The sequence below is a fragment of the Dermacentor variabilis genome, chromosome 7, assembly GCF_050947875.1.
Source record: "Dermacentor variabilis isolate Ectoservices chromosome 7, ASM5094787v1, whole genome shotgun sequence".
Taxonomy (NCBI): domain Eukaryota; kingdom Metazoa; phylum Arthropoda; class Arachnida; order Ixodida; family Ixodidae; genus Dermacentor; species Dermacentor variabilis.
Window position 1 is genome coordinate 62,191,380 of NC_134574.1, and position 19,165 is coordinate 62,210,544.

Genomic DNA, 19,165 nt, shown 5'->3' on the forward strand with positions numbered 1-19,165 from the left:
GCGCGTCGCGAATTGGGTACTATCTTCTGCAAGGGATACGGGCACCAGCCATTATGCTGGAAGCTTCGGTGAGTCATAAATAAAAAGCCGGCGCGCTTGACCCACAAATGGGATTTTGTCGATCGCTCACTGTGCTCGCCGCTTTTGCTGTGTTCTGAGTGAAACCTTGGTGCAGCTGCAGCCACTGAACAGTTCGTTTACTGAATCATAGCTTTTGCAACTGTGTTTTTCAGCGTCAGCACAACGTCACATACTCGAAGTAACTTGTGTTTCGTAAAAGCTCGTCCTGAACGCGATAACCCTGAAAAAATGTTATCTACAACACGAATCGTTGTCCACCGCTTGAGACACGAACCACAAGAAAAGGAAAGAAAATCGGAACTGTGAATATTGCGGTTACCTTGCTAGTTCTGATAGGGTATTGACCGAACTTGCGTAGAATAGACGTTATTAGAGAAAAAGAACATGAATAGTTGCCCTAGGCGTACTTTAATGACCCCTCAGCAGCAATGAGTATGTGTACTTGGGTCGTAACAAATGAGAAGCCGTTAGGCCTTCCGTTTGGGGGAAACTTGAACAGATTGCCAAGTGTAGGTGGGGCAAGGCGGGATAAAAGGAGACAAGGGGGAAAACGCGACATTTTGATTTTGCTGCCATGTATACCTAAAAAAAGGAAGTACTTTCGTTTTATGTGATTATTTTTTGACAGATAGGTGGCCGTAGCTGTCCATGCCTTTTGATGAAAAAGTTCGCGGGTGTTGTGAGAGTTCATGCGAGAAAAAATGGATGGATGTTGCCAGTGAGCACGTGGCCTTTCAAAAAGAAGGGGAATTCTGCTCGCTGAAGTTTTCGGGGCTGTGCATGAAGGTACTTCCGCGTGAGTTCCCGCAACGTAAGTAGTTATAGTGTTGCTTTGTACCACTAGCTGCATTCTGCGAAGCATTTAGTTCTGTAAGTGTCGTGCGCTAGTCAGATTTTTTTTTAATTTGAGTATTTGAAAGGGGCCAAACGCGACAAAAAGGCGCTGAATGAGCCTAAAAAAATTTTTACTAACCGAATTTTTTATTTACGTGCATCAGATATGATATTTTTTGCTTAGGACAGTGTGGCCCCTCGAGAGAAAATCATCTGGATTTCGAAAGTGTTGTGTGTGGCCATTTTGCCGTGCTGCACCCCCAATTTTGACGAGCTGCCGTCCAACAGCGTAACAGGTGAGAATAGGGAAAAAGATGGACACTAACGCTGAAACCAGGGACAACGAGAAAATTATTCGGACGGGCGTTTCTTTCCTTGACATTTCTCCAGCGCCGAAATTAGGAAAGGCCAGGGAGAGGACTCTCAAGCTAGCGCAGTTCTAACGTCATCGCCTCACAAAGCCGCGTTGACCATGATGAAAGCCGTGAAACACCTGCGCAGCTCGGCATCTAGAGCACAAGAGGAGCAGATTAAGACTGGCGATGATAGATCTAGCCTTCATTCGTTGAATGAGTCAGTAAAGCGCAGACTTCCAAGAATGTCCAACAGCGCAAAGAAAGACTTGCGGTGGTTTATCTGCAAGCACATGTCCAGCCCCACAGCGGCATGCTCTGTTTGGATGCTCTACGTGGATTGTAAAGAGTGGGTTCATGAAGGCCGGGTGGGTGCTGACAGAGTGAACCTTAAGTGCGTCTCCTGCAAGATCTGAATTACTGAAATTTTAAGGACGCCCTCTTTTGCACCTACCCGCGTCTCATTTTGTCCCGCAGGTTGGGGCAAATTTGGACAATGGGGATATTTTTCTTTCCTAAACTTTTGAACAGCGTGATGATAAGCATGTTGGTGTACCACATACCTCATTCACAAAAAATGTTGATATTTTGTGCTTTTATAATATGCAATAAAATAAAAAAATTCACAATTTCCAAATTTCTGTGGCATTTTTACCCGCTTTACCTACTGTTAAGGCATCATTACACTGAAGTTAGCGGCACTGCGAACAATTTGTGTAGTGGTTAATTCTCTAGTCGCCGGAAGCTAATATTTGTATAGTGCCGCAGTTAGTTTTTACCGCTTTGTGTGAGTTATTATGCATTTTCTAATGAGATAATTTGTTGATCCCTAGTTAGTTTCCAACTCTTACAATGGTGCATTCTGCGGCCGACAAGACGTACTGACTAGAGATAGCCGCGTATAAAAGCAGTACGTAGGATATAGAAAAGAATAAGTGTGAAATAACGTACCAACGCACCGTAGGAGAGGGAAGGAATTTGGAGGAATAAAGGATGATCGACAATTGCCTGGCAACGATATATAACCCCCGCCATTATGCTTTGTAGCGGCACGAATTTCATAGTATTACGGATGGCTCTCAGCAAGAATAGTGCATTGATTCTTCTTTCAGTAGCATCTCTGTCATCCTTTCATTTTGTTATCAAGAGCCAAGTATACCAAAATGGCAATTTTCAACCGGACTGTTTCAATCAGCAGCGTATGTCTAAGTAAGCAGATATAAGTGTGGAACGAGTCACGCGTAATGTAATAATGTCGACCGGGGAAAAGTGCTCTTTAGCGTATGGCTTACATCCACAAGAAATGTGCTGTGGTTGTTTCTGCATGTAATGTGAATTACACTGCGATGAGCATTCCTAGAGAACATTACACATTCTTCGAAATGTCTGCCCCTGCCTACCTTATCTCTTTCACTCAACTGCAGACAATGCGTAGGCGAAAGTCTATTTGACGTTTGCAAGCGGCAGTTACTGTAGTTCTGTAAACTCCTTGTTCCCATACGAATCGTTGGCAATCACTTGATCTTCTTTCTTAAATGAAATATAGAAATAATCTGGGAGACTATGCCATATTGTCTCGTCGTAACGGTGCAGAACTGTTGACAGAGCATGGCTGCTCTGGTGAGAGAACCGGGTTGGAAAGAGACCTCATTCATTGCAACTTGCGTCACTGAGAAATATTTCATTATACTGGTTAGGTTTCGAAATAATTTTTCTTAAAAGCGCAGCTCTTAAGCGCGCTTTCCTGCGTTGAGCGTTCACGTGCCTCAGCGTCGCACCTCATGCCCGAATGAACGACCACAGCAAAAGATGAAAGCGAAAGCGAAGTGCAGCGGGACATCAAAGAAGAGAGCGGGAGGAGAAAATGGGAGAAGGGAACTTCAGGGAAAGCATCGAAATAATAATTGAGAAAGCATTAGGCGGAAAGTAGAGGAGAAGCGGGGAGAAGCGGCCTTTCTAGGCGCCGAGTTGCCTGTGGCTACGGCATCTGCAGCCGCGTTGGCGATCTCATCTGCGCTTTCGAGAGGGGGCCAGGGTAGCGTGTGGTGAGGAGAGCTATGTCAGCAGATCAGGTCTGTCCGCGGTAGCAGTGCGGGTGACGGTGATCACTGCTCCCGCGAGGAGCGGTGGCGAGCGGCCACGAGTAAGGCTCAAAGTGACGCTCGCTCAGGTGTTATCGCCGCTGACACTGTTGGCACGATTTTTCCGCGACCAACTCTTGTTGTTGCTGTAACGTAAGCGTGAGAAGACGGCAGTGCCATGCAAGAAGGGCTGTGCGGCGACGATGCCTACAACATGGCGCCAGAGTAGCGCGCATCATCTGCATGGAAACGAAGCCCTATACTCACAGCGTTTTCTGCCTAATACGTATAAACTGGGTATCTATATAATCATACTAGAAAATAATGACACGCGAAATGAAAACGCGTATAGCGCTGCGCCCAAATTTCTCATGAGGGAGTACCGTAATCGTAGATTATTTTTTTCTACTACGCTCGTGGTAGTCGATGGTAGTGATAGCGTCTTACGCACTCTTTCTGATAATTTCACGGAACAAATACACATGCTCGTGACGTCTATAAATTTGTTGGTCAGTTCGTGCGCATCCATTGTTCTGTATTCTATGCAGCGAGTGAGTTCATGTGTGAAATTATCATATTCAAGCGGAATATTTTCAAGGAATACAACGCTGCTATTCTGCTCGTCAACGTTCCTGCGTAGAAGCAGCATTACTTTCGCGACAATAGGCTTGAAAACATTATCAAGGAAACACAAGACATTTCTAGTGCGACCTCCACATGGCTAGTGCGTCGTCGAATTGCTAATGACAAGGGTCTTTTCGAAATAACAGGCGACTAAGCTTATCCACGGCTGAGCAGCTCGTGTCTAGTCAACTAATCTCGACTAGAGGGCGATTCTTTAAGTATTACAATCTCTCTCTCTCCCTCCCTGTATGTGTGTGTGCTTGTGTGCGTGCGGCTGAATGTGCGCGTGTGCACGCCCAAATGTAGGCTTTATTGCGCACCAAGTCCTATGCAGCAAACAAACGTGCTGTCGTCTTTTTATTTTCTTCAAATGTGACAACGTGTATTTTGCTCCACCGGCGGTGCCCCCTGTCACTTAGATGCCTTATGTGCATGCTCGTGGCTGGTGTGCCGGTATATGACTGCCACGTGGAGCTAGAGTAGCGCTGAATTCCTTCGTTTTCGCTCCCATAGTTATGCCGAGAAATCACTCCCCGCACGCGCGGGAACGTAACTCGCGTTGATGGAGCTGTCAGCAACGCAGTTTTCTTTAGTAATCGGGTAGCTTGACCACTGACTTTTGGCCTGATTTTACGCCTGCATGTATGAATAGTGAATATTCAGCGCACTCTGGGCACATATTCCGGCGCAAAGTGGCAGCGTCTGAGGCCCTAATAGATTTATCCGCTTGCGTCAGCTACAATACCAAGCTTTAGGGGAATAGCTGTACGCTGCGCTAGGTATGCACTTGACCATGGCTAGCGGCCTCTGCAAGGCGAGTATTCCAGATTTCAAGAACGAGAAACTTTATTACTGCAAATGTGTAGCGTTTAAGTATTAAAGATTGTTTCGATGTGGATCAGACTCAGAATCGGTTTTTATTGAGATGATTGGAAAGATTACAAGTTGTCAATATACAGAAGGAGGTCCCAAGGTCAAACACTGCAATGGGACCTCTTTAAAGAGTAAACGTAATAAAACAAAAATACAGCAGTTTCAATAAATCGTTAACATGGAAGAATTACATGTTTTAGTATGAATACCATGATTGAAGAATTACAAGTGCATAAATGTCATGAAAAAAAAGCACTGCCACATAATCTCGTTGACAACTAATAAAGTAACAGCGTAGGTGACGTGACGAACAACGTATAATTTGCTAACTCGTATGTATATGTAAGGCAGAAACAGAAACCTAATGGTATGGCAAGAAAATGAAATGAAGGCACCATGAAAGAATGGGTGTGAATATGAACTAGGTTTCAGTATTGAATAGAATGTAATCTTTTAGTTGTTTCTTGAATTCGTGAATATTAAGTGTTTCTATATCTAATTTTAGTGTGTTCCAGAATGCGATGGGGCTCTGCGTGCCATAATTAGCGTGTATTTTGGGTAAGATTAAGTTCCTGTTTATTGCCAACCTGGTAATATTACTACTTAATAGAGCAGATTGTGGTATCAAGCTATCGCATCGTGTGTAATTGGTTTGACGGTACAAAAAAGACACCTAAGTTATATTTACCGAGTTGTATGAATGAAACAATGTGATTAGTTGGTAAAAGATATGAGGCGTTGTTGTAATGGGGGGGGGGCTAAATTTAGTTATCCTAATAGCCTGATTCTGTAGGATTTCCAATATGTGTAAATGGGTTACGTAAGTGTTTCCCCGACATGTGATGCTGTAGCTAATGTGGGAATGAATAAATGAGAAGAATAATGATGGTAATATTTGATGGGTAAATATGTTTCATGCTTTTAGAAGTACACTTATCCCGTAGGTAATCTTCTGTTGTGCTTTAGCTAAGATTTCAATAAATTTAAGGTTTCTGTCTACTTCTATGCCAAGATAATTACATGTAAAACTTGCAGGGAAAGGACTTGCGCCCACAAAAAAGGAAGAATGGATTTAAGTGTTCGTTGGTGGGAAGTGAATACAACAAATATTGTTTTCGGCTGGTTTAACTGTAGCTGTTTAGTATGGTATGACTCCAGCAGGCTGCGTAAATGGCCATTAAGGTTAGATACTAATGATGTCACACATTTATCGGAGATAATTATAGTAGTATCATCTGCATAAAGTATACATTTCGAAGAAGACAGGCAGTTAGGTAGATCAATGGCATAAAATAAAAATAAAGGCGGACCCAATATGGAACATTGGGGCACGCCAGTATTAGTGAACATGGTTTTACAATAAACGCCTGAAATAGTTACTACCGGCATTCTGTCTGTTAAGTGATTTTGTAGTAACAAGAGTGCTGGGCCGGTAGTTCCTAATGATTCAGGATTACGAAATAGGATGTGATGCTTTATTTTCTCAAGCGCTTTTGCTTTAATTTACAAATACTGAAGCTGCACAATTTCCTTCGTCGGCAGCGAGTTTTAGTTGATCGGTTAGAGCAACAAGAGCAAGTTCGGTAGAGTAAACCGAGTGAAAGTCATACTGGAATTGTGGGAGAATGTTAAATTTGTAAGGTAAGTAGTTAAACTTTTTTCTGTAAGCTTTTCAATTACCTTACACATGGGGCTATAATTGGAAATTAAAGGCTTGTCACCTTTCTTAAAAATTGGGATGATCTTTCCTTGCTTTAGTTCCTGTGGGAAACTGCGTGATTTAAACATGATTTTGATTATGTCGGCAAGGACATCACGTATTAAGGGTGTAATTAAATTTATATGGAAAGGGTGTAATTTATCGTTGCCGGTGCCGGTCATGTTTATGTTGTTTATATTGCTTAGAACTTCCTGGGAAATAAAAAGAAAGACTATGGCAGGTGTTGGGGCAAGGGATTGTCATGCCCAGGTCTCTGTAGTTCGCTGCTAAAAAAGATTAGCAAACGCACCAGCTATTTGTTTGGCAATCTTGTATACTTTACCCGGATAAGGAATTTCTGTTATAGCTTCGTGATTATTTGCCCTATTTAAGAAGGAGTTAACAATTCCCATTAGGAAATACACAGGCTTATTCGTTGCGCTGCACCCTAATATGGTATAACGAACTTTATTTAGGTTCTGAGGGATCATTCTAGGGACTATGCGGGCCACTCCCACGTCGAGACAGAGAGGCCCAGCCCTTCTGGCGTCACACGGGCCCTCTGAGCAGCCCTGAGTTGGTCCGCCGGCACTTCACTGTACAGAATCCGCTGCCACCACTGTTCACCTCAAGAACCATCACCGGCCAATGCCAAGTATTCTAAATCGGACAAACCCCCAAACTTATTGCAATAGACTGAAACCCCGATGTCCAGATTAATTTTATTCATGAAGACCGGGTTAGGGTACGTTTGTTTCTGCAGAAGCCTTAATGTAAGCCCTCGTGGCCTATTTAATTTAGAATGTGGCAGGGGGAATGCCCTGCGCACTAAGTAATAGTGCTTTGTGATCTCGTTGTAGGTGAACAGCTGGTCCCTGAACTCGGGAGCGGGAGAACTAGCCCCTTCATGGAGCACACGGCACGCTAATCCTCGTGCCTACCTGTGCGCCACCTCGTTCAGGTTACGCGGGGCTCCCTCCACTGACCCCATGTGCACCGACAACCAAGAAACTGTATACGAAGTGATATCCCTGTCCTGCAGCAGTCTGTCAGCCGGTTCCGCTACAGGTCCCCTTGAGAAGGTTTTAATCGCAGATCGCGAGACACTAAACACCAAAACTGTTCTTGAATCAATTAGTGCTAGAGCAATGGCCACCTGCTCAGCGATCTTCTGATCTTTTGTTTAAATGCAAGCGGCATTGCGAATGCTCTCTTTGCCATGTACCACCACCACCACCGAATAAGCATTTTGCCCATTAATCCATGCCGCATCAACAAACGCAGATTCCTCCTCCTGATCCTTTGCCTCTCGCCACCTGCCTCCCTACACTGTGCACAAGATGCACATTCCGCAGAAACGGATGCACCATGATATTGTCCCTATGGTTCACGTTCAACTCGTCTAGCCATGCACCTTCGCGCGATACAGCCACCTATTCTCCAAATGACTCTAAAATATGTACTTAGCTGATGTACTTAGCAACTGCTCTCTCTATGCCCGTACGCTGAGCCTCGGAAATGTCATCTAAAGTATTATGCAAACCGACTCGTAATAATACATCGTTTCACGTACTCACAGGCAGGTGCTGCCCTAACGGAATGCCTGATTAAAGCTTCCGATTTATGTTTCTCCCCCCTATTCCAATTTAGCATAGCTGTCGCATACGACAAATGACACAGAATAAATCCGTGAAATAACTGCGTCCCACCTTCTTCTCCTAAGCCCTTTTGCCTATTAGAAATACTTCTGTTAAGTCTTATGGCCTCCTTCGTCTTCTTTGTAATACGCTGAATGGTTCTAATATTTGAACCATTCGCTTCAACTAATTCACCCTAATGTCGGCACTAATTATGAAAGACTCCGCCGTAGCTCTTTTGTTTGCAGCTGGTGTAGCCGCTATCCACGTTGAGGCCCTCATGATTCATTTTGCATAGATCGTAAATCATTTACATATATGCAAATGGCTGTGGAAGTAGTTACAAGGCATTCCCTTATTCAAGTTTGCATGCTCGCGTAACCAATCGTTAGCACAGCGGCCTGTTACAAACTTGTGCTTACTTTAATGTTACATGCTTTGCTAGTTTTTCTTTCTACATGAACGATTTTCCTTTCATGTTCTATTTGCGGTATCAGGTAGACACTTTTTAAGAGTAAGTAGTCAGGCGTGTACATAGTTAAACTTTTTCAGGAGATCGTTTTTAACCGGTTAAACCCTGTTCCGTAATTGTCACTCCGTGCATGACGCACCTACATGTATCTGAACTTTCTCGAATATTGTCGCTGATAATATTGCAAGAGCGTCTTGTCTAATCAGATGGTGTAGTTGGCGCAAATAGTAGTGCCCATTCTGTAATGTGCACGAGCGCCAGTGATTTCACTAGACTATATGCCCAATTGTCATGCATAAATAGTCTACGCGTTTGGCCGGTGGTTCAGACTTTTGTCAACAGATTAGTGTGCTTGCCGCTGTCGTTGTGCTTTGATCACTGCATTTTTTTTCTACGCCGAGGTATTCGATAAAACAGTTCAACTTGTGACCCATTGTTTTTACGCCGATTGGTTCTTCACCGTTACGACAACGTGACAATATGGCATAGTCTCCCAGATTATTTCTATATTTCGTTTGAGCTCGGCTGCATGCGCACAGTGCTTGTCTTACTTTGTGATTGCTTTTCGTTTTTGTGTAGGTGAGTGTTTTTATCATCGCCTCCTAGAGAAGTGCCTTTATTAAGTCTGCAAGCGGCAGTTACGGGAGCTGCGTAAATTTCTTGTTCTAATACGAATTGTTGACAGTGAGTTCATCTTCTGTCTTAAACTTTTAAATGAAGATCAAGACACATCAGAAATCTAATGATGTATTGCCCTTAATCAATCAGTGTACTTGATGAATCTGTTTGAAGGTCAGATATAGTTGTATCTTGTTATCACCCATATTTCCACAATTGATTGCCGAATTATATTTACCAACTGAACAAATAAGCACAAACACATAATGTATATCATGTGCCGTCGGAACGTATGAAAAGGTAAAGAGTTTGTCACACTGGAAAGGCACCTAACATATCTTGCACGAAAAACGAGCAGCCGAAAATCAGAGGGAAGGTAAAGAAAACGATTGAATGCACAAAAATAAAGCTTACTAGATTACAGTGCGAAAAGTGTTGGTCTACAAAAATGTAATACCTATCAAGGAATATCAGGCGCGAATGTAGCCACTGTGATTTTATTCAATATCTCCGAGCAATAGATTTAAAGTTTTACAATACGATTGAAGTGAGAGGAACTTTTTGAGGAACTTTTGTCCTGGGCGCTCCCTCCGAAAGACAGATTTCTGCGCCACGAAAATGGTAGTTCGACGTATTCAATTCCGAAGCTGCAACACTTACTTTATCGTAAGCCTTGAAAGAATTGTCCCCGCATTCAAGCCCATCAGGCGCAACATTTACATTCATTGATGTGAGGCCCTTGCAGCAGTAAACAAGGCATTCATACCTCTGCAGCAGACAGAAATGAATAGTTAGTGCATAATCAGAACAGTGTCAAAACCTTTATTCTTTGCGATCAAATATGTTCTTTTTTAAGTGGAAATAAAGATATTTCTACTGTTGTTTTTATGCAAAATTCGAGCTCCCACCTTTTTTACTTTGTAGGAAAGCATATCGCGCAGCAAGGTAAATATTATTGAACAATTTTAATATTTTTTCCAATAATTCAGATCCTGAAAAAATTTTGCCTTTATACGATGACTTAATTTGAAATATTTATGGTATTTCGACTTAATAAAATGCATTTAATAGGGTTCACACACGCAGCTACATCGCGAGCATTTTTCTTACATTGTAATATAATTTCTGGAAAGCTGTCACATGGTAGCAAAGGGAAGGCTTGGCCGAATTTATTAACGTTCTTGTATGAGTCCGCGAACACGGGACGAAAGGGACTAGATGAAGCACACAGGAAAGCTCCTATCCTGTGTACTTGTTGTAGTGTTCTTGATCTCATTGCTTCTTTTTCAAATATAAGTCCCATCGCGTGCCCTTTCCTACTAGATGTAAGAAAACTGTCAATAGAGCGTGATATGATACGTTACCAGATATATGTGTGCTGGGTTATCTTTTCTTGTTTCTAAAAATGACCAAATTCCGTTTAAGGAACATACTGTAGCGAAAGAAATGTTGCCCCAGGCATGAAAGTGCGCCGTCCGTGTGTTGGGACACGGAGCCGAACTGCCCAAACACCGAATGCGTGCGGGCCCACTTGCCCCCGTTACAGCCTCAAGTTCCTCTTGCTACAGAGTTGCCGCCCATGCTCTTTGGTGCTTCATTCCGGCGGTTTCACTACGCATGTTTCAACTCATTTCCGCAGGGCTTCTTTCAAGCTCTTTCACAAAAAGCGAAGTGGGGAGTTGCCAAGTTATGAATATGAAACAGTAGGGTGCTTCCAGATGAGCACGTAATAGCGGCGTATATATTTCTTTATTTAATGTTATTGTAGCTCAATAGGTGTGCCACGATTGCGGCATCTGCAGTGTTTCGAGAATAGCTCCTTATGTACAAGAATTATATGGCGAACCATGCTTTCCTTTAGGTGGTTGTGCTTTCAAAGCAAAGGAATATGCGCCTTCGTTATAAACGCATCGTGGAAGCACGATCGTAAAGCAAAAACGTTATTGTGATAGCAAATTTATGGACACTCCAGACGGATTTTTCGCGTGGCAGTTGCCGTCGCCATGGCGTTCCATATAAGGTCCCAGTACGATAAGATCGCGGCCACACGCCATCTACTGTAGGTTCGACCGAAAGGTTCTAAGGGTGAGCCGAGAAGCACACTAACTCGATACAGTGTTGTCATCTCGCTCTCCCAAGGGAGAGTTGGTGGGGAGAGTGCACACCGTCCTCCCACGCCCGAAAAGGCAGGCTGTTGCGAATTAGCTATTCTACTCCTGGTGCGTCAGCTTGGCGCGTCCTGTGATGGAGGCAATCTGCGTTGGGTACGAATGCTAACCGGGCGTACATAGCTGATGGCTTCCTGTGCGCCGTGCTCTTGTGCGTCTCGTTCGCGTTGAAGCGAGGCACCACGAAGGATAATTCGCTCGCCGCTGTTGCCGCTATTTGTTTCGTTAGCGTTCTAACAGGTAGCATCCGCAATAATCGAGTGAAATGTGCTTATGTTTGCTAGTGCGCGCGTGACAAGTGCTAGTTCATTTTTTAGTAAGCGAATTTTTAAAGCCATTCAAGCAACTGATAAAACGAGCAGCCTAACATCATACAGCTGGTTAATAATTTGCCATCGCAATAGATGTTGCTCCTGTCGGGCGAAACTGTCACTTTTTATTTAACCATCAAAGTGATTTCATGAGGCTGCAGTTGTAAGTCGTTCTCAGCCGTTGTGCGCATAAGGTGTAGTCTCATTCACTTGTAAAACTAGAGTACGAAGGTATATAATACTAAAAATTGTATATGCGACGTAAATACTAGAATTGTAATCATGTGTGTTACCCACTTCCATACTGTTTCTACCGGGCATGCTTTGTTTACCGCAGTATATCCTTAGCCCAAAAAGCCGCGCTAACAGAGCCCATTTAACTGTCGAGAGGTGGTGTTGCACTTACTTTGGGCTGCTTGTGAGCGAGGCTCCCGGCTCCCTCATCCTGCAAGTAAAAAATTGAGTCGTGCCATGCAAACGTAGCAATAAATACAAATGCTTCAGGTGAACGCGGATATACACGTTACGAAGGTTTGATTGTCCCGAACGATATGTTTGGACACCTCACAATCATTTGATGTGCGTTTCTCTCTGACTATTGTGGTGTTCAAAATACAGACGCATCCGCAATAAGACACACACACACACACACACACACACACACACACACACACACACACACACACACACACACACACACACACACACACACACACACACACACACACACACACACACACACACACACACACAAACACACACACACACACACACACACACACACACACACACACACACACACACACACACACACACACACACACACACACACACACACACACACACACACACACACACACACACGCACACACACACAAATCTTATTTACTTAATTTTGCTGTATGAACCAATTCTTTATACTACTTTAGCTGCAACTTCAGTAAGGTTGTAGCTTCCCATCTAAGTAAAATGATTTTATATTTATCTACGTATCGTCTCATATCCGACTTATGCGCTAGGTTGTCATGTGATAAAGTATAAATTTGGACTGAACTAAGAACCGACATGAGCGGCTGATCATTGTAGCTTAAATATTCAAGGTACTACTTTCAAGCACAATATTGCATATCAATAGGCAAGTTAATTTCTCAACAATCCATCAGAAACAAGAGTCGGTGCATTTCTGTTTTTCTGGTTTAGCCAGACAACCTTGAAAGTCAGGCAAAGATTTTGCGCGACCTCAACACAAAGATCTTCCGAAATACATATGGCGTTATCATGACTGAATATTCGTTGCGAACAGTAGCACAGGTGACCCACATTTTTATGTCCATGATAGTGAGTTCCCTGCAAGTTCGAGAGCCACGTTCTGCGTCTTCACGAAAATTTTATTGAACTTTTTCCTATTGCAAAACCCAGTACCCAGTGTCCAGTGCAGCGCCGGATTAAGGGCCCAGTGGCGCACACTGGATGCTGGAGCGCTGTAAAGGCGCGGCCTACTTGGAGGCGCTGGCTACTGGTGCGAAAAACAGCTCTAGCCCGTTAAATACGCGGTGCCTGGACACTGTATAGAATTTTTGAATACAGAAAGCAACAGATAGCGTTTTAGTGCAATAAGAAGAGGGAAAGAAACGTAAAAATAAAAATGATCCGACCAGGATTCGACTATCGGACGAACAGATCCCAAGCCCGGTACGTCGACGCTACGGCACACCAGCTTTTCCTTTTAGTTATTTTCAGCTTGGTTACAAGCCTTAAAAGAGCTTGTGATCATAGATCACACACGTTTCATATGGGTTAAAGTATCAAGCATTGACACTACAGTGATGGCCGAAGTATGGGGTGGCCACGAATTGTCGACTTTTGCACGTGCCACTATTTGTAATGTTTTTCCCGCTGCGAAAAATATGTGTCTTCTGCAGGCACTGTATTGTACACGTAAACGCATTCAAAAATTTCACCTAATCTTTGCCACGTTTATCTGGTGTTCTACTTGCGAGCGAACATCAAGGACAAATTTCGTCCGTCGAGTAAAGAAAGGTGGTCTGTCGGTGTGCCATTTGTTTCTTCAGCAAGTGGTATCACGTTTCATATTGATAAGGGAAGAAAGAGATGCGTTTCTGTGTTTTTTTTTTCAAACCATGTTAAAAGATTTCATGCCTGATTTTTTTGTTTCTTCAGGCATTGGCCCTCATTACACAATTTCAAGGTTCTTGCGTGAAGTTGTAACGTCCTATCATTTCCTTAGGGCAAAATGTTCCGCTTGCGTACCTCTCCAATGTAAAAAGAAAGCGTCTAATGAAGGATCGCATTGAGAGTGTGTTCCCTGTTCCATTGTATCGGTTTATGTTTCATGAAGGGCCTGGGCAAGACGTACTTAAAAGGGTTAAAAATATGTGGATACCGGCAAACGTTAAAACACTTTGCTTTAAGCTTCACACGGGAGCCTTGCCTGTTAAAACGAGGTTAGAGGAAAGAGGGATTTATATGCCGTGGGGACGCAGATGCTTTCTGTGCAACAAAGCTGAAACGATCGAACATGTTTTTATTGATTGTGATAATGTAATATTCTATTGGGATAGATTACAGAGGATTTTAAAGATATATCTACCCCTAAATCCACGTGGCATTTGTTTTTACCACATGAACGCGATTTTGAATAGATGGATGTTATCTTTTTACTTGGGCTTCACGCAATCTAGCATAGTCTGTTGGCATATAGACGTTGTGATGTTAAAGGCTACGCCAGCTACGTCATAAGAGCAGTGGCTTATGAAATAAGGCAAAAATGAAGAGTGCGCGAGGAGGAAAGCGAAGGAGGAGGGTACAGCGGAAGCATGAGGAGGAAAGCGGATGAAGCCAGCTTGAAGCACAACCATATGCCGCTCATGTCCTCCCAGCGCCTAGAGCGGCCATGCGGGGCAAAGAAAAACCACAAAGCTCACCTTACATACAGCGTTGGCCACGCCCGTTTTCCGTTAGAGACTACGGTTGCATTCACTGCGATTGCCAGGAAGTGATAACTGTGTGGCTAGTCTATATAAAGCGCCGCAGGTCGCGATTCTGCCAGTCGGTGCGGTGATGGGTGCCATACCTAAATGTGTCACTAAAAACCCGTATAAAGCTGCGCTCAAATTTCTCGTTAGGGGCTATCGTAATTATCGGCGACTTCTGAAATCACACTGTCAGCTCGACACGAGTTGCGTAATACTTACTGGAACGTACTTTTTGGAGCTCGGTTTAGCGTAGGCAAGTAATACACGTTTTGACCGATTGAGAACGGATAGAATACTGGCTTTATTCAAATGTAAATGCAAGGCTGTCCACTGGCCGTGGTGGCGCGCCAGTCAAACAGCTGCTTTGGTTCCAGTTTGGGGCAATGACGCTTACGACGAGGCAAACTGGATGACTGGAGCAAGGGGTAGTGATCCCCACGACAGGCACCAAGAATTGACGGATGGTCGTTACAAGGGCTTGCGCCCTAGAATGCCAAAGGCTTACGTGTGAATGCCTGAAGGAAAGACAAGGTAATGTTCAAGATAGGCTGGTTTGATGCGGTCACCCGACACAGTCTCTTCTTTGCCGCGAACGCGAAACATCAAGGTTTTCTTTAACACGAAACTACACGAAAGGGGCCGTCATAGAAAGCAGTCAATGGTGGGCTCATAGAGTTGTGCCGCAGAAAGACATGCATGGTTGTATCTATCGTCAGTAAACTAAACACATGGTGCCCGCGGGCGACACGTGGGGGTGCAGGTCGAAGCTGGTCAAGCCAGGAATGTAGCCGCTCTAAATGCTGCGCAGCTGTTGGCGGAGTGCCTTGCTGTATGCCGAAAAACTGGCCTGGAACGCGAATTGCTGACCCAAAGAGCATCTCAGCTGCGGTGAGTCCGATATCCTTCTTCATTGTTGTTCGCAGCCGCAGTAGCACTAGGGGTAGCCTTTACAGCCTGTGCATGCTCGTTGAGCACGGCTCTAAATGACGCCTTTAGTTGTCGGTGGAGGTACTAGACCATGCAATTGATCAGCGGGATGTAAGCCGGGGTGTTAAGATGGCGCGTGCCGAGCAGTCTCAGCAGGGCAAAAAAAAGGAGAGCTTTTGAATTGTGGGCGTCGGTCAGTAGCTATGCGCAAAGGGAAACCGTACCGCGACACCCAAGTAGCAAGTAATGTTTCCGCCACTGTGTTGGCAGGGATGTCTTGTAGAGGCGACACCGTAGGCATCCTTGGCGTCCGGTTAACACATGTAAGGAGGTACCTGAAATTTTGGCAGGGTGGAAGAGGCTCCACCAAGTCTAAATGCACGTGATCGAAACGGCTCTCTGGTGGTCGAAACTGCTGCACCGCTGAACGCGTGTGCCGGGTGACGTTCACGACTTGACAGGTTTTGCAGCTTCTTTTCCAGCTTCGAACATCTTTGTTGATCCCTGGCCAGACGAAGCGGTGTGTGATAAGCCTCCGTGTCGCTGCGGTGTCGGGATGGCTTAGCCTGTGTTGTAAATCGAATGCTGCCCGCCGAAACAGAGGGGCACGATTGGGCGAGCAGCTGCCTGCGATGTGTCTCACGTGACCTATGTTCTTCTTTAATAATGGGCGACGAGCCTTTTTCTCGCAATTTTCGAAGTCGAGGTTGTTTTTCTGGGTTGAGGTTAGGGCTTGCAAATCCACTGGGCCAGCAGAAAGAGCGCCGATTTCGGACAGTGCTGAGCTGCCTGATTTTTGGTCCGAGAGATAATGCGGATGTCAGTAGATAATTCAGAGATAGAGGAAACTTGCCGAAGCTCACGTTCTGAGTACCAGGAACTGTTATTCTTGAAAACTAAGGTTAAGGGATTGTGGTTGGCTAGAATGTAAAAGCTACAGCCTTTACGATAAAACTAAAATGCTTGACAGCGCAATAGGTTGCCAACATCTCCCTCCCGTAGCTGTTGTACCCAGCTTCTGTAGGTTACAGGAAGTTTGAGAAGAATCCCTGTGGCCTCGAGTAGGCTCCGCCCTGCTGCTGCAGTACTGGACGAAATGTCATGATTGATGCGTCAACCGTAAGGTGAGCTGGCGCGTTTGGCAACGGATAATTCAGCAACAGTGCAGAAGCCGATCGCGTTTTGGCTACCGGGAAGCAGTATTCCTGCTTCGAGGACCAGTGAAATGTCGGTATTTTCGGAGCCGCGAGACAGCCGGTCAGTAAGCGGCTGAAAAACTTGCTCACAAGATGGTTTGAAGTGCCTGTGAAAATTTAAGAGCCTCACAAATTCTAGCAACTTTCGGAAAAAATGTTGGAGAGAGGAAGTACTTCATTTCCCGCAACCATGATTCCAATGGCCTGGTGCCTTGGGGTGGCCAAGAAAATCTTGGGCTTCCACTCCCAAAATGCATTTTTGTGCCTTTAGGACCAGGTCGTGTTCATCCAGTTGATCAAGTCGAAGGCGAAGGTGCTCTTTGTGCTCTTCGTTTGTGCGACTTGAAACGAGAATGTCGTCAAGGTAGACGAGCATGAATCGGGAGGCTGCCCGTAAACTCCTTCGTGAACCTTTGAAAAGTTTGCGCCACGTTATTCAAACCGTAAGGCATACGGACAAGCTCAAGCAGGTATATTGAGTTGTGATTGCTTATTTCGGAATGTCGCTCAGTTCGACAAAAATTTGAATGTACCCGCTAATGAAATGGTCTTGCTGTATATTTTGGTTTCTGCGAGACAGGTGCCGAAGTCATACATGTGGGGAGGGGACATTGATCCGGAGTAGTGGAGCTATTAAAACCTCCGTAAACACCAGAAAGCCGCAACTCAGCACTGTCATTTTTTGTAACCTGATGCAGAGGTGAAGACCAATTGCTGGAGGAAGGACGAATGACGTCCAGCTGAAGGATGTGTTCGAACTCACAGCGGGAGAATTCCAACCTCCATCTTGCGAGCCTCTGTGGCAGCGCGGCGACAGGTGGGCCGGTGGTCGTGATATGATGCGTAACCTTGTGTTTCCCGGGCAGCTCATCGTTTCAAGGCTTCGCGAGTTGCAGGTACTCAGCAAGTGTCTTGTCGTACGCTGAGATGACAGAAACGTACGGATGCCAGATGAGGTGAGGTTGGACTGCAGACGAAGTACATCGACGGATGTGACGTTATCCTTTAGGCGCCGATCGAGAACACTCATATCTAGGTTAAAATGGCTGACGATGCCTGCTCCTTGTATGGCAAAGCTGAAGTCGGCGATCACAAACAGCCCTCTGTGCATGCGCTGGAGTTCGATGTCTAACGTTATTCACCGGAGTCCATACGATGCGATGACCGTGCTGTTCACTGCGTGGAGCGTAGTTGATTACATGCAGCATTAGCGATCTACGCCGCAGAAAAGTTACCATACCGAATTTCTGACTTTCTTAACAAACACCCCACCTTAATGTGATTTATTGAATAAAGTTCTTTCAGTCATACCTTTAAAAAAGTGCATGTCTACCTATTAAAATTCAAAGCTTAGATTATAGGCTTTTACGTGCCAAAAGCACTTTCTGATTATGAGGCACGGCATAGTGGAGGTCTCCGGGAAAATCGACCACCTGGGGTTCTTTAACGTGCACCTAAATATATGTACACGGGTGTTTTCGCATTTCGCCCCATCGAAATGTGGCCGCCGTGACCGGGATTCGATTACGCGACCTCGTGCTCAGCAGCCCAACACCATAGCCACTGTGGAACCACGGCGGGTTAGCATTCAAAGCTAACTTTGCGTTACGTTCAATGTTTTCCTTTATCCTATGTAATTTGCATATGCCACACTTGTCTTTTTTTCTTAGCAATAGCTGTGTATAAGTGTCTATTATTTCGTGTACAAATTGTCTCAATATACATGTCTAGTGCCTAATGGCATGCCTTCCTTAAAAATCACGATGTGTTTTCTTCTCCCACCTATGTTCATAATCATGTGTGACTCGTCATTCATACGTGTGTGAGCGGTTGATCGGCTCTCTGTTAGGCTCGCTGTGCCTTTACGTCGATCCCCTAGGCAACTATCTATACTGGTTGTGTGAAATAAAACGCGTCTCACAAAACGGGTTCCTTCCGCGAGGGCCGATGTCGCATGCCGCCGTTAGCGACTGGCCGGTGCTTTTGCCCTCCGCGAACGGGGCTGGGTCCAGCTACTTGCTTGATCGCGAAAGCGACAGTCGTACCAGCACAACTGCTACGCCGAGTATCTAGGTGCGCTGCAAGACTGTGAAGGCGAATGGTTGCGCCAGAGTTGGTCACCAATGCTGGCACCATTCGTCAACTTCTCCAGTGCACTTGTAAGGCGGTCGACTGCTTCCTCCAGTGCAAGAGTCGGTCTCTTGGCTTATGAGACTCTGGCAGTGACGATAGGTGACTGTGCGGCAGACGACCACTCACATATGCGGTCAGCGAGTGTAGCTAGCAGACCGAGAC

At 44.9% G+C, this 19,165-nt stretch overlaps 1 protein-coding gene and 1 long non-coding RNA gene across 2 annotated transcripts in view; one reads left to right on the forward strand and one right to left on the reverse strand.

Moving 5' to 3' along the window:
- Positions 1–19,165, reverse strand: part of LOC142589082 (uncharacterized) — a 96,707-nt gene that overhangs the window by 1,165 nt on the left and 76,377 nt on the right. The window contains exons 9-10 of the mRNA XM_075700866.1: positions 12,158–12,196; positions 9,933–10,040 (exon numbers count right to left, since the gene is read on the reverse strand). Coding sequence (XP_075556981.1) covers positions 9,933–10,040; positions 12,158–12,196 — 147 coding nt within the window. The remainder of the gene's footprint in view (positions 1–9,932; positions 10,041–12,157; positions 12,197–19,165) is intronic.
- LOC142589083 (uncharacterized) lies at positions 714–18,072 on the forward strand. Its single transcript, XR_012829817.1, has 3 exons — positions 714–892; positions 15,508–15,635; positions 17,569–18,072. It is a non-coding gene; the product is annotated as an uncharacterized LOC142589083 (long non-coding RNA).